We start from the raw sequence: 13,447 nt of genomic DNA, 5'->3' as shown, positions 1-13,447 counted from the left end.
ATCGTTAATCTAACCTATGTATGACTCCCAGTACACCAGCAGAGCTGACTTGTTACAGTCTGTGGTTTAGTGGCGATTAGGAATGGGAAATAAATGCTGGCATGACTAGTGATATCTGCACCCCTGAGGCAAGCAATTATAAAGGAAATTACATTGAAGTTAGTAACTATTTAATTCCAGTCTTAATCAGTATTAAAGGAAACAAAGTATATTTAACGGGATAAAGTTAAAGTGTCGGGAGTAACCTTCACAGAGCAAGCAAATGTTTACGGTTTGCAGGCATGAATTTACTTGAGCATGAAATAAAGCCCTTAATCAGAGCAAAAAGTTACTTGCACCATGGAACGGCTTTCTTGCAAGACCACAGAGTGAAAGGAGGCAGAAAGATTGCATTTTTTTGTAATCTGCTAAAGGGTTTCAGCTCAAAACATTTACTCCTTTCCATAGCTGCTGCCTGGCCTGCTGAGTTCCTCCAGCATTTTGTTGTGTGTGTTGCTTTATAAGGCATTGACTCGTCTAAAAGTTTAGGACATTTCACCATGTCACTTAACATCCCTTTTGTGAATGTGCAAAATCAGTTCAATTTCTTATGACAAGACCATACATGGAAATCACTAATTTAAAAATGGGAACTATTTTACATCTATCACTGTTCTGCAAATGCATAAGTGAATAATCTTTAATGTTAACAGATTGCTGGTGTTCTGAGTTTTGAAGCAAACTCAAAATAATTTCTATGATTCAATTGAATGTGATTTAACACTAATTTGCTAAGTGCAGTACTGAAAATGTTTTGAATTTCAACTACCGTAGTGCTAGTAGTTGTAAACTATTTTGAAATATGTTTGATAATCTTGTGTGAAATTTTTGATAATGTTGCTTGTAAAAAAATTCCTAGTGAATACATAATAGTTCTGTAATTCAGGAATTAGAATTTAAATTATGTAATTTTAAAGATTATTAAAGAATTGTGAATTTTCCTTATTAGAGCAAAGAAGGCCATTCAGCCTATTAAGTCTATGCTGGCTCTCAGAGCAATCCCTTTCACTTATTTTGCTACTCCCTGCTGCCTCAATAAACTAACAACCGTGGTTGTCCCTGCAAATCACAGTAGCAAATTCACCTCACAACATCTGCATATTTTTGAGATGTAGATTAAAAATGGCACACATGGAGGAACTGTGCATAATCATGGGAAGAATGCAAGTCCATCCAGACAGTCCGCAGGTCAGGACTGAAACTAAGTCCCTGAAGTTGTGAGGTGTTAGCATTACCTTATGTGAATGAACCATATTTTTTGCCATCTGACGCAGAAAATACATCAGTAGCACAAGTATAATGTGCAAATGGAAGAGGTTCATGAGGTTACTAAAGACACAGTTTGCCTTGGAAATAACTAACAGAATTCCTCACTGGAAATTACTGTTTCAATTTGTGTACTAAATAAAATTGTGCTGCGCCATTGAATGTCTAGACCATTTTGTTTTAGAATGGGCCATACCAAGTGCTGATTGGATTGGGCACAAACTAAATTATAAAAGTAATATTGAAAGTTAATGTGTAACCTGCTTTTGTCCATAATGTTTATTGTTATGTATTTCAGGATGATTTGGAACAAAATGGGCTTGAGGATGGCAGTGGAAGTATGGGATCACCTTCTGTTGCTGTAAGTATCGATAATACTATGATGGTAATGCTTGTCATTTGAAATTTATTGTATAATTTAATTTGGCACTGACTTGTAATTTGATATTTGAATCAGAAAACAAGCTTGCAAAATATAACCATATTTTAAAATAACATTTATGGAGTAACAAATAAAAGTTGACTATTTCAAATTGGTAGAGCTTAAAAAAAACTTTAATGCAGTTTACTCAGATAGTTTATGCACTTCCTGTTGAGGGTTTATGGAATAACTGAGGTGCTGAAATACAGAGAAATCCACTTACAGAATCGGAAAATGAGATGTCAATAACTAAGCAACACACGTAAAAATTGCTGGTGCAGCAGGACAGGCAGCATCTATAGGAAGAGGTACAGTCGACGTTTCAGGCCGAGACCCTTCGTCACCCACAATTTTTATGTGTGTTGCTTGAAATTCCAGCATCTGCAGATTTCCTCGTGCTTGCGTGTCAATAACTAATGTTGTTTGAGCACTAGTTAAGGATGGCTCACGTTTTACAGTAAGATTTTTAACAATTGCAATGAAGCATCAAAATAGACTAAATTAAGGTTTAAACTTAAATCTTCTTCAATTCCTTAACTGTGAATGTACAACATGCTTCCCATGATTTGGACTTGCATCTCACTCGGGCATTGAATCAATTTTTTATACCATATTGAGACATCAAATTGCATATGCTCTTAGTTTGGTTCATTCCTGTAGTCTTTGGTGCCTGTAAAACTATTACAAACATGAACTGATAATTGTACAGTTGAGGAAATGAGGTATTTGGGTACTGAATAAATATAGGAACTAATTGTTTTCATCAATTAACTAAAATGATTGAAAAATAAAATGCAGACTAGCTGGGCAGCTAGTTGAAGTAGAGAAAAGGAGTTTACTGTCGAAGCATTAGAGAGAAATATGCAGTCAAAATCAGTGATGGATGACTTAAGGAATGGAAAAACTAGGAACATTTTTAACATCCCACTGCAGCCCAAAATTCAAGTGTTTCCAATGCCAGAGAGGCTGATTCATAGAATTTAACACATTTTTAAAAGAGTGCTTATTAAATACCTAAAACAGTTTTGATTTGTACATCTTGCACGAACACAGCAGCTTATATTTATTTATTTATTACTTCTCAATACTGCATTCAACATCAGTAGCTGTTTCCAAAACTGGCAGAGACGCATGGAACTCATTCAACTTTTGGATATTCACATTTCACTCTGTGTCAACTCCTCACCTGAAATTATTTTATCGGATACAAGCAGATAACACGTGGCATTTGTTTATAAATTCTGGCTTAATTTACAGTACTAAATGCAGTAGGCATCATCTTCTGTTTGTTAACCTACTAAGTAGTAGCGGCATTTGCCAGTTATTAATAACCTTTTAATTGCCTTGAAGAACTTTGACTTTAAATAATCCTTGTACGTTTCATACTTCCATTGTGTGTAGCTGGTGTTTACAATGAGTAGAAGTATAGGCTATTTGTTTTCTCAATTCATGCAATTGTCATAATTCAGTTTTGTTTATACTAATAATAAGAAAAATCAATATTCAACAATATAAACAGAAGAGAATTTGCAGATGCTGGAAATCCAAAGCAACACTCAAAATGCTGGAAGAACCCAGTAATTCAAGCAGCATCTATGGAGGAGAATAAGCAGGACTCATGATAAACAGTCTCAGCCTGAAATGTTAACAATTGATTCACTTCCATAGATGTTGCCTGACCTACTGTGTTCCTCCTACATTATGCGTGAAAGCAATAATCAGAACTTTTGTTCGGAATGAAGTGTTTTCAAAAATGTGATTCTATGTCAAGCTATTTTATTTCGACTTACATAGTCTGTTAACATTTTATCTGCGTTAAATGCACATTCCAAGAAATGTTATGTAATTATGACCTTTTGTACATTGCTTAGATTTTTTACAATGCAACAGTTGCATAGAAATCGCATTTCTCTAAATGCTATGTTCCATACTGTCTCCTAGCTTGTCTTCATTTTGCCTTGTTATGGTATCCTTCTGTTTTTCCCCCTTGAGAATTATTTAGCTTCCACCTCAAGCACATCTGTCATTTGTCTCCATCACTCCATACAGAAGTAAGTTCCACACTTTGGATATTCTCACAGTAGTGATGTTTCTTTTGAAGTCCTTGTTGAATTTAACTAGTGTTTGTCCTGTATTTAGGAAATCTTGTCTTTCGGCTGCCCTTCCTGATTCTCCTGTCTCAATTCTGTTCTTCTCCCCTTTTCTTTCTCTAGTCTAATTTTTCTCTTAGAAACAGTGGGACTCTTAATTTAGTTCAGAATTATGTGTACATTGCAACAGCAGAAAACCACTTGGCATATTAAACTTCCCACTGTTACATCAAAACTGATCTGTATCTTCATTCTATCAGGTCTGTATTACCTATAACTACGCTTATTCTCATATCTCAGCATAATAGTACAAAGTACTGTTTTGTTGATGGTAATGCCTTGGCAGAAGAACAATGTGTGATACAATCCCCAAGAATTTAGTCCTGCATCACACATTGATTTAAAAAATAACAGGATGCAATGGGCCAGAGATCCTGCTTGCAATTTACCAGGCCCAAGGAGCTCACTTAACCAGGACCTCAAGGTTGGATTTTTTTACCCAAGCCATGTACAAATTGTACTGCAGAAGGTCATTAGAGAAGTCACCTCATGAAAGTGTGTCCCATTTCAGTGGCACTCTCATCAACACCAGAAGAGCAAAAGTAAGAAATGTGGGCAAACTATTAAATTGGGAGATGCAATCTTAAAATAAAGACATCCCAGGGCATGCAGTAGTGTGTGATACTTTTTGCAGAAACCCTTTATAAAAGCATGTTCCTTTGGCATTCTTATATTCTATGTGCTGCATATCTTGAGAAGAATAAAGCAAGTTTGTTATTGTTACTAAAAGTTCTCGCTCTTGCTCATTGCTTGCTTAGTTCAGTGAATTTATGAAGGAACATTACAGACTGGATGACATTGCACACAAACACACTTGTGGACTTGACAATGTACTGAGAATTAAGACTGACAAGATGTTTTAAATTCATAAATCAGTAACAGTTATATGAGGACAGACATTTTTCAAAGATGTTGTGTAGGGGTAGGGAGTTACATTCCTAGCAAATGGTCCATATTTTATTTCTCATAATGGAAAGTCACAACTCTTGGACATATCTCAGAAGCACTGGTTGAAAAAAAAATTATTTCCTTTAATTTCGCATAAATTCTGTGCAAGTGAATTTAATTTTGTATCTCAAGTTTTTGGGTTGTGATTTGTGAATTCTCTCAGGGTGAATTTCCATTACCTAAACAGCTGTAATAGATGTTGCCTGTATCTGTTTCATCTAGAATAGGAATGACAACTTTTCTTCACATCCTCTTACCTCTGTGCGAGGAGTGGCGCCCCACACAGACTTCCAATCTGCGCCTTGTAAGGCATGAAAATGCCCGACGCAGGCCTCTCATGGTCTGAGTTGACGACGTTCCCTCCCCTCACCCTTACCTCACACTTCCCCAACCCCTCCTCTTTTAGTAATTGCTCAATTTTTATGTCTTGGGTACTTTTGATGTAATTCATTACAATATGGTCATCAAATTTTTGTGTAATTTCTGACTTGTAGAAGTCTGTAAAAACAGAACCTGTTTGCTATCCAGGGACAACTTGTTGCCTGCAATTCTCAGTTCCTCTGGGAACTCTAGGAAGCTTCAAGTATCCTGAATAAGCATAATGTGGGAAGTCTTTAACAGCTGTACAAAGTGGTCATCACCCAGCTACAAGGTTCTGACTAGTAACTGCATGGCCACCTGAGCAGATAGGAAGAGATGGGCAATAAATATCTCTTCTGGAAATTTGCTACTAATAAGTGTGTTAGCATATTAGGGATGAAGATAGGTATTATTGGAACACTTACGAGAGATTTAATAAATACTTCGTTTATGCTGCAAAATGGGTATTATTTTCATAAGAGCAAAGCAGGTCATATGGAAATTTTGATAGACGTAATTATAGCATAAATTAAGTCTTAGAGTCATAGAAAAGTACAGCACAGAAACAGTCCCTTTGGCCAATCTAGTCCATGCCGAAACTATTTAAACTGCCTACTCCCATCAAGCTGCACCGGGACCACAGCCCTCCAAACCCCTATCATCCATGTACCTATCCAAACTTACCTTAAAAATTGAAATCTAGCTTGCATGCACCATTTACGCTGGCAACTCGTTCCACACCCTCGCAACCCTCTGAGTGAAGAAACTTGCCCTCATATTCCCCTTAAAGTTCACACCTTTCACTGTTAACACATGACCTCTAATTGTAGTCCCACTCAACAAATTTTCTGCACCAGATTTGAACTCCTTCCTGTATTCTTTCGAATCAAGTTTGATATTAGTTGCTCTATTATCTGGTTAATAGCTTGATGTCCTTTATGTTAATTTTCTCATCTGGCCAAGTAACTTACTTCCACCAATACCATTCTTCAACCATCCATGGAAGGATGTGAAAGCAATGCATTACTTGATTCTTCAGAGTGTACATTTTCCCCCTCCTCTTTCTAATGCCTTTCTTCAGCCTTTTCAGGTAGTGGTAGCTTGCTGTATTAAACTGACATCATGCCAATGAAGAATCTGTTAGAGCTTGCACAGACTTCTAAGTTTCTGCATCATCTGGGAAATTCTCGTATGTTTGTGTGTGTGTGTAAATTGTTTGTCCTCAATTATTATCACTCTCATTGATCTATAATTTATCGCACCTAGCCATCCTTTATTCTCAATATGTTGTCTGTTAAGTCCATAGAAATATTTGTGTTCAGTGTTATTCAGTTTGTGGAGTTTCTTTATAAATATACTGAACTTAGCAAGTAATGAATGCGATGTTGTGAACATCTGAGAACACTTAAGAGGGAATGGAGGGAGTTATTTCATCTTAAGCTACTGGGATGTTTATAAAAAGTAACAAAAATGTTATCCGCTTGCTTTATTATTGAAATATGCACACAGATATATACAGTTCTATCACAGAATTTTGATATCAATAATGGAATGCTTTATGTGCTTGTATTAATGCAGTGTTGGAAATAGATTAATTTATTGCATTGATTGTGAAGTATATTTCCAACAGTAAACATAATGCCAGTTTTGAGTGATTGCAGTCGTTGAGGGATCATCCATCATGAAAGCATAAGCCCAGTTTAATAGTCTGTCAAAATCTGTTTTTATTTGCCTTGGGTCACTCTTCATTGGAATAGATGCATTGAATAGGCAGTTGTAATCCCTTGATACTAAGTGAATTTTATTCTAGGAATGTGTAAAGCCGTTCTTATGGATGTGCATAGTGTATTATTCCAACAAGTAATTACACTAAAGTGGTGACATTAAAGCAACTGTGATTGCAGAAAATGATCAGCAAATTAGATCTTATTACTGGGCACATCAAAAACTAGCCTTAATACTTTAACTCTGTCAGTAATGATGTTATGTAATCATCTATCAGACAGATACAGGCTGGATCTGATTGAGATACTACCAAAGATCTGTATTTTGGTAACTAGTATTTTCTTCCTTTTGCAGATCTTTTCTTTTAATCATACTTTGCAGTTCAGTAAAATTGAAATGAAAAGATAAAATTAATATAGGCAGATAATTGTTGACAGATTTGAAGGATTAAAATGATTTCTACAAAGATTTACACTAAACTAATTGTGTAATTCTGTTTACTCTCTACCTCATTTTTCCAGATGCCATTTTTTTCTCTTTGTTTATATCTATTGTCTGTTGCCCAGTTACAAAAAGGCACAAGTGAACTTTTGAATGAACGAATGGCTCTTTGAATCTGCTCAGCCATTAAGATCATGGACCCCATTTTTTTTCTGCCTAATGCCTGTAACCCTTGATTACCTATACATCAGTCTCAGTATTGTGGCACAAGAATGACCATTTGGTCTATTGACTATCTGCTTTTTATAGAAAATAAATTCAGACATCTTTCCTGCTTTCTTTAAGGGCTTATTCAGTTTACGTCTCAAAGGGCTCATTCTGTTTCCACCATCCCTACAGGCCTTGAGTTCCAGATAATGTGTCTCACCTACTTTTCTAATGGCGCACATATACCATTTGCTGATGATGTATCAATACTCCAATTCCTTAACCGTCTGCGCACAATTTCCCAAAATCTACCCTATCTATAGCAGTCAAATCTCTCCTAAAGACTGTTACTTCAAATTGAACCTCTCAGATTTCTCTCACCTTATCGAATTTGTTCTGCATACTCTATGATCTTCACCTTCTTCTGGGAGTTAAGTAATTATAAATAGATGCATATGTACTTATTGACCCAATGTCCACAGCTTTCTGAGCTAGAGAATACCAAAAATCCATAGCCATTTGAGAGAACAAAGGCCTCTTCATTTCAGTATGGAGTAGTTGTTCTCTGATCCTAGGATCTTACCACTTAATTTGAGATTCCCAGACCACTGGAAACTTCCTCATAGAATTTGTACTGTTGTTTTCCCACAAGTTTGTACCCTTCAGTACATCACCATTCTTAACTTCAGTGTGTCGGTCCATTGTGCACAATCTTTTCTTTGTTGACAATCCTGCCAACCTAGAAACCAGTTTTGAGTTGACATTGCATAGTTTCTACATGCATACTCTCTCAAATATATTTCAAAATTATACACAATAATTATAACTGAGTTCCCACCAAAACATTTAATGGCTGCCAGACTTTTTTTAATCCTTTTTCTACATCAATTTAAGGGCCAACATTTGTCTGATTACTTGAGGCACCTTTATCCATTATTCTTGTGTAAGAATACTGAATTTCTCCAAACACTGACGTTTGTTAGTCACTCGTCATTTAAATTATTTTCTGCTTTTTGTTATTTCTTCCTAAATGGAAAATCTCCTTTCTTCCCTCATCTGCCACCTTTTCTCAGCAACTTACTTAGCCACCATTTGGTGTCTTCCTCATAAACCAATTTTAGTTGAATGCACAACCAGTATTGAGAGTCGAGGTGGCAGAGAAAAGTCTCCATTACTGGAAAATGATGGTTAGACACTTTAAAAAAAAATCCTTTAAATTAGTAGAACAAGCATGGTGTTTTTACAACCCCATTGACTTTATTCTGTGATGCTTAAAATTATTTAACAGCTTGATAAAGCTCCTGGTATCATTGTTATCTTGCAATACCCGCTCTATTTAAAAAAAATGATTAGATAGCAGTTGCATTATTTTGTAATATAAAGTGCTAGCTCATATGCTGTCACTTGAAATTGGGTCAAGTTTTTGTGTGGTACTTAACCGAAATAGTTCTTGAAAGGACTTCATAATCTGTGCTGCATAAAGTCTACAGTATTTTCTCACCTTGAGCTCTAATGTGCTTAAAGGCATCCATTGTAGGCAATACACATGCTATTTTAGACTTCTAGTGTGTGAATCTATCAAATTCTTAAGCAGGCTTCATAGTATATTAAGTACGAGGCCTGCTTCAGCATTATGTAAGGGTGACCTGCTTGTGAGAATACAGCTCTGGAATTCTATACAAAATAAATATAAACCATGCCTCTACCTAATCTCATTTGCATGTACATCCTCTTTCAAAAGTTCCTTTGGCTTCTCCCCTCTTTCATGTCTTTTTTACCTGCTTTTATTTCTCTTATACAGTTTCAAAGTTCATTTACTTACAATGTCAGGCTTATTATCAATGACAATTGTCTCCATCTATATCATTCTCTCTGCTTGCCAATGAATTGCTTCATTTTCTTTCGCTACCACCCTATGTCTAGTCAGCTCTCCCCTTAAACCTGATCTCTGTGGGATATAATCAGCTGTCTATGTAGCTTTTTAAAATGTTGGCAAGCATTAGTAACCATTGATGTTGAAATCCAGGGCTCACCCCATGGTGACATGTGGATTTTAATCTGGTGTAGATAGAGATAATTTTGTTCTCGGTCACATGCAAGAAGTTGTGATGATAATGGCCGAAACCAAGCATGCCGTGCATCAGGAAGCCCTGATCCCACCCATCCATTCTCACCTGTCCTCGACTGGGTAAGCAGTTTTGTCTCATTGGCTGCTAGCCTTGGGCACTGTTGTGCAGAAACCCAGCTGCTAGAATGTGCCTGACTGACATTTTCTACACGTGGACATGGGACTGAACGAGCCCCTGTCAAAATGTTAAAAGAATTTTAAAAATTTACATGTCTCTGTGCCTTTTGGAACTATTTAAACCCCATTAAAATTTGAAGAACATAATTTAAAAGCCATAAATAAAACAAAGCACTAAATTGCTTTTCTTTAGTGTTACTAATTGAAACACCTTCCCTTCAGCTTCCTTGTCCACAACCCTCAGAATCTGATTGAAATTCTCCAAGAATGCAGTCGGTCTGACCTGCTCAAAGACTGAAGAGGTGATTTCCCTAGCATAGTGTTGGGATCCCAGCAAGGTTGCCTTTCTGCTAGACTCCATGTGATGACAGGTGCAATCTTTCTGTCAGCAGATCACGGATTTCCTCACTTGGCTGTGCACAGGTGGGACTCTAAGGCTTGCTGAAGTTTCACACTGACTCCAGCTAACAATATTCTTCCCATGGACTTGTACGAACTGAATTTTGGAAGAGGAGTATAATTTGTATCATCCTCTGTTTATATATGTTTTACACATTTTTTCTCACAGTGTAATACATTTTTTGATGCCTCGCAACGCACACAAGGATTCCTTGAGCTATTTTTGTTTGTCAGGGTTCTGTTTATCCCGTGAAGATATCAAATACACTTAGAAAACAGTCTCTTACACATCCTTCAGTAATTGCTTTCAGCCTTAACTCATCCCTACCCCCATCCATCCATCACAGAGGTAATTGAGGCTGCTCTGTGGTGTGGAATTACTGTCATTGGGAATTGGATGTAATTTTGGAGACTTGTCATAAGATACTCACAGATAGCGTTCAGAGAATACTTCATTTAGAGAGTTGGATTCAAAAGTTATGCTGAGCTAGACTGTTTGCTTTATTTGTATGTTTTAATCTGCTGTTATTGGCAGTGATCAAAGATGCGTGTAGTAACTGAACCCGTGGTTACGTTTGCCAGGGGGAAACAAGGATAGAATATACAGGATTTCTATCCACAAAATATGTTATATACATTTCTGATCAGCAAAGAGCTATTTTGCAAGAATCACCCACCAAAATATGCAATTTATTGTAATATGTTAATAGATGTGACCTTTCATGACAGGGTTATTCTGTACTTCCATGTTATTGCTACAGCAATTGCATCCTATAAAATTAGATTAGATTATGAGGACACTCAGTCCTCGTTTATTGTCATTTAGAAATGCGTGCATTAAGAAATGATACAATGTTCCTCCAGAGTGATATCACAAAAAAAAGGACAAATCAAAGACTAACACTGACAAGACCACATAATTATAACATATAGTTACAGCAGTGCAAAACAATATCATAATTTATTAAAGAGCAGACCATGGACACAGTTTTAAAAAAAACCTCAAAGTTCTGATCGACTTCTGATAGTCCCCGATAGCAGGCAGCAGATGGGAGAAACTCTCCCAGCCATAAACCTCCAGGTGCCGACAACTGCCGATGCAGCACCCTGGAAGCATCCGACCACAGCCGACTCTGAGTCTGTCCGAAAACTTTGAGCCTCCGACCAGCCCTCCAGCACTGAGCACCATCTCTGCCTAGTGCTTCGACCCCGCCCCAGCCGCCGAGCAACAAGCAAAGCTGAGGACTCGGGGCCTTCTCCTCCGGAGTTTCTCAAAGACTAACACAGTAGCAGCGGCAGCAAGAAAAGCATTTCAGAAGTTTCTCCAGATGTTCCTCCATTCTCTCACGTCTGTCTTCATCAAATCAGGATTGTGCATGGCACCCTACTTGACAGATTACAGATATCATTCACTGGAGTGGCCGCTGCGCGCTGTCGCATCGCCATCTTCTCCTTCCTGATTTGCAAAGTTCCATCTTGTAGTGCAAGTAGAATTACATGAAAAATGGTGAATGGGTGGAGCCTTTGATTATGCTGACTGCTTTACTGAGGCAGCAAGAAGTGTAGACAGTCCATGGGGGAGGCTGGTTTCCATGATGTGCTGTTCTGCAGTTTCTTGCAATTCCATAGCATGCATTCTATGGTGTATTGATGAAAAATTGGCGAGGGTCAAAGGGGACATGTCAAATTTCTTTCTCCTCCTGAGGATATAGAGGAGCTAGTGAGTTTTTTTGGCTGTAGCTTCAATATGGTTGGATGCATGGTATCTGATAAATGGATGATTCAGTCCTGTTATCCCAGAGTGAGCAACAACAAATCTTTATGGAAAGTAGTGTATTGTTGAATGAAAAAGTATTTGCTTAATGAAATATTCTCAATCTTTTCTTTCTTAAAGTTGGATCCTTTAGAGAAGGAATGGCTGAAGTATGCTGCCATTGGACATTTAACTGCTTTGTGTGATCTCCTCAGGCAGGATCCATCTCTGGCAATGAAAAAGGTAAACTTTTTCACAGATGAATTCATTTGCATGCTATAATGAAAAATTACATGGAGAAATAAATGCAATTAAAATATTTTTGTAAATAATATGCAGTGGTATAATTAAAAGCATTATTTCAACTTTGTTATTCTTGAAGCATCCTTTTAACGATAGAGTTTCTTGATAGCTGCTTTAGGGATTGGAATGGGAGAGTAATATTCTGCCAAATTCTCCACTCATTATTGACCATATTCAAACTATGTTCTGTACATCTGGGCTATCTGACTTGTATAAGCATTGACTGTACATCTTCTTTCTGATGTATTCCAGCCTTCTGCTATTACTGTGCACTTGAAGCCTTATTCATTTGTCTTACAAACATTGCTAAATAACCAAAAGTATTCTAGACCACCCAAGTGTGAAAATACTAACAACAGTAGGAATTTCTTCTTCTATAGCCTGTGTATTTCACTTTTACTGAATGTTTAATCTAACAATTAGCATGAATGCCACTTCCCATCCAATAATTGTTTGTATGATTTGGAATATCCAATGAGAGCTGTTCATTATCTTGCCCAGAGCTGTAACATTGCCCTCTGTATACAGTGTGGAAGCGGCAGATCAGACGTCATTTGTGTTGACAGCTTTCAAAAAATTTTTTTCCACACTTCGGCAATCAGTTTCCAATGGGGTCCACTTTCATAGGTCTTATAGGCTTTTGTGGGGATGAAATAAATCACTAGTTTCAATAGGAAGTCTGGCTCATTAGGATTAATGTGCAAATTCAACACCTATTGGATATATGGTACTATGTAGTGTGATCAAGACAGTTGCAGGTTATTAAAGAACTTTGCTTCATTTGTTATGTTGTGTTAAAATAGAAAGAAAACATTTAAGATAATTTTGTCTCTTCCATGTAAACTGTGCCATTGAAATTCTGAAGGACTTCACATCTGTAAGTATCTATGTTTCTACTTCTAGTTTTTTTTAAATCTTTGAATATACTTTAAATTAATGGTATTTAAAATGTCTTCAATCACTATCTAGCTAGTCAATATCAGACAACATTTTCACAAATGAAAGATGCTGTTCGACAACGCTGTTATAAAGTTGTGGAATCATACTCCACTCCAGTGATGAAAAAACAATTGTGATTGAAATCCAGTAGAATATTATATTTCTGAGGAGACAACCTGACCCATAGTGTGCTCAGTCCCTAATAGAAAGAGAAACTGAATTTATCCTTGGTGTTATGGATAATGCTTTTC

General features: G+C 36.9%; 1 protein-coding gene across 1 annotated transcript in view; it reads left to right on the top strand.

The window, feature by feature from the left end:
- Window positions 1-13,447, top strand: part of LOC140210531 (uncharacterized) — a 71,878-nt gene that overhangs the window by 54,747 nt on the left and 3,684 nt on the right. The window contains exons 5-7 of the mRNA XM_072279553.1: window positions 1,604-1,666; window positions 12,096-12,197; window positions 13,123-13,134. Of these exons, the coding sequence (XP_072135654.1) occupies window positions 1,604-1,666; window positions 12,096-12,197; window positions 13,123-13,134 (177 nt within the window). The remainder of the gene's footprint in view (window positions 1-1,603; window positions 1,667-12,095; window positions 12,198-13,122; window positions 13,135-13,447) is intronic.

Source organism: Mobula birostris, chromosome 2, assembly GCF_030028105.1.
Source record: "Mobula birostris isolate sMobBir1 chromosome 2, sMobBir1.hap1, whole genome shotgun sequence".
NCBI lineage: Eukaryota > Metazoa > Chordata > Chondrichthyes > Myliobatiformes > Myliobatidae > Mobula > Mobula birostris.
Note: the sequence above shows the minus strand (reverse complement) of the source record. Positions and strands in the feature narration are given on the sequence as shown.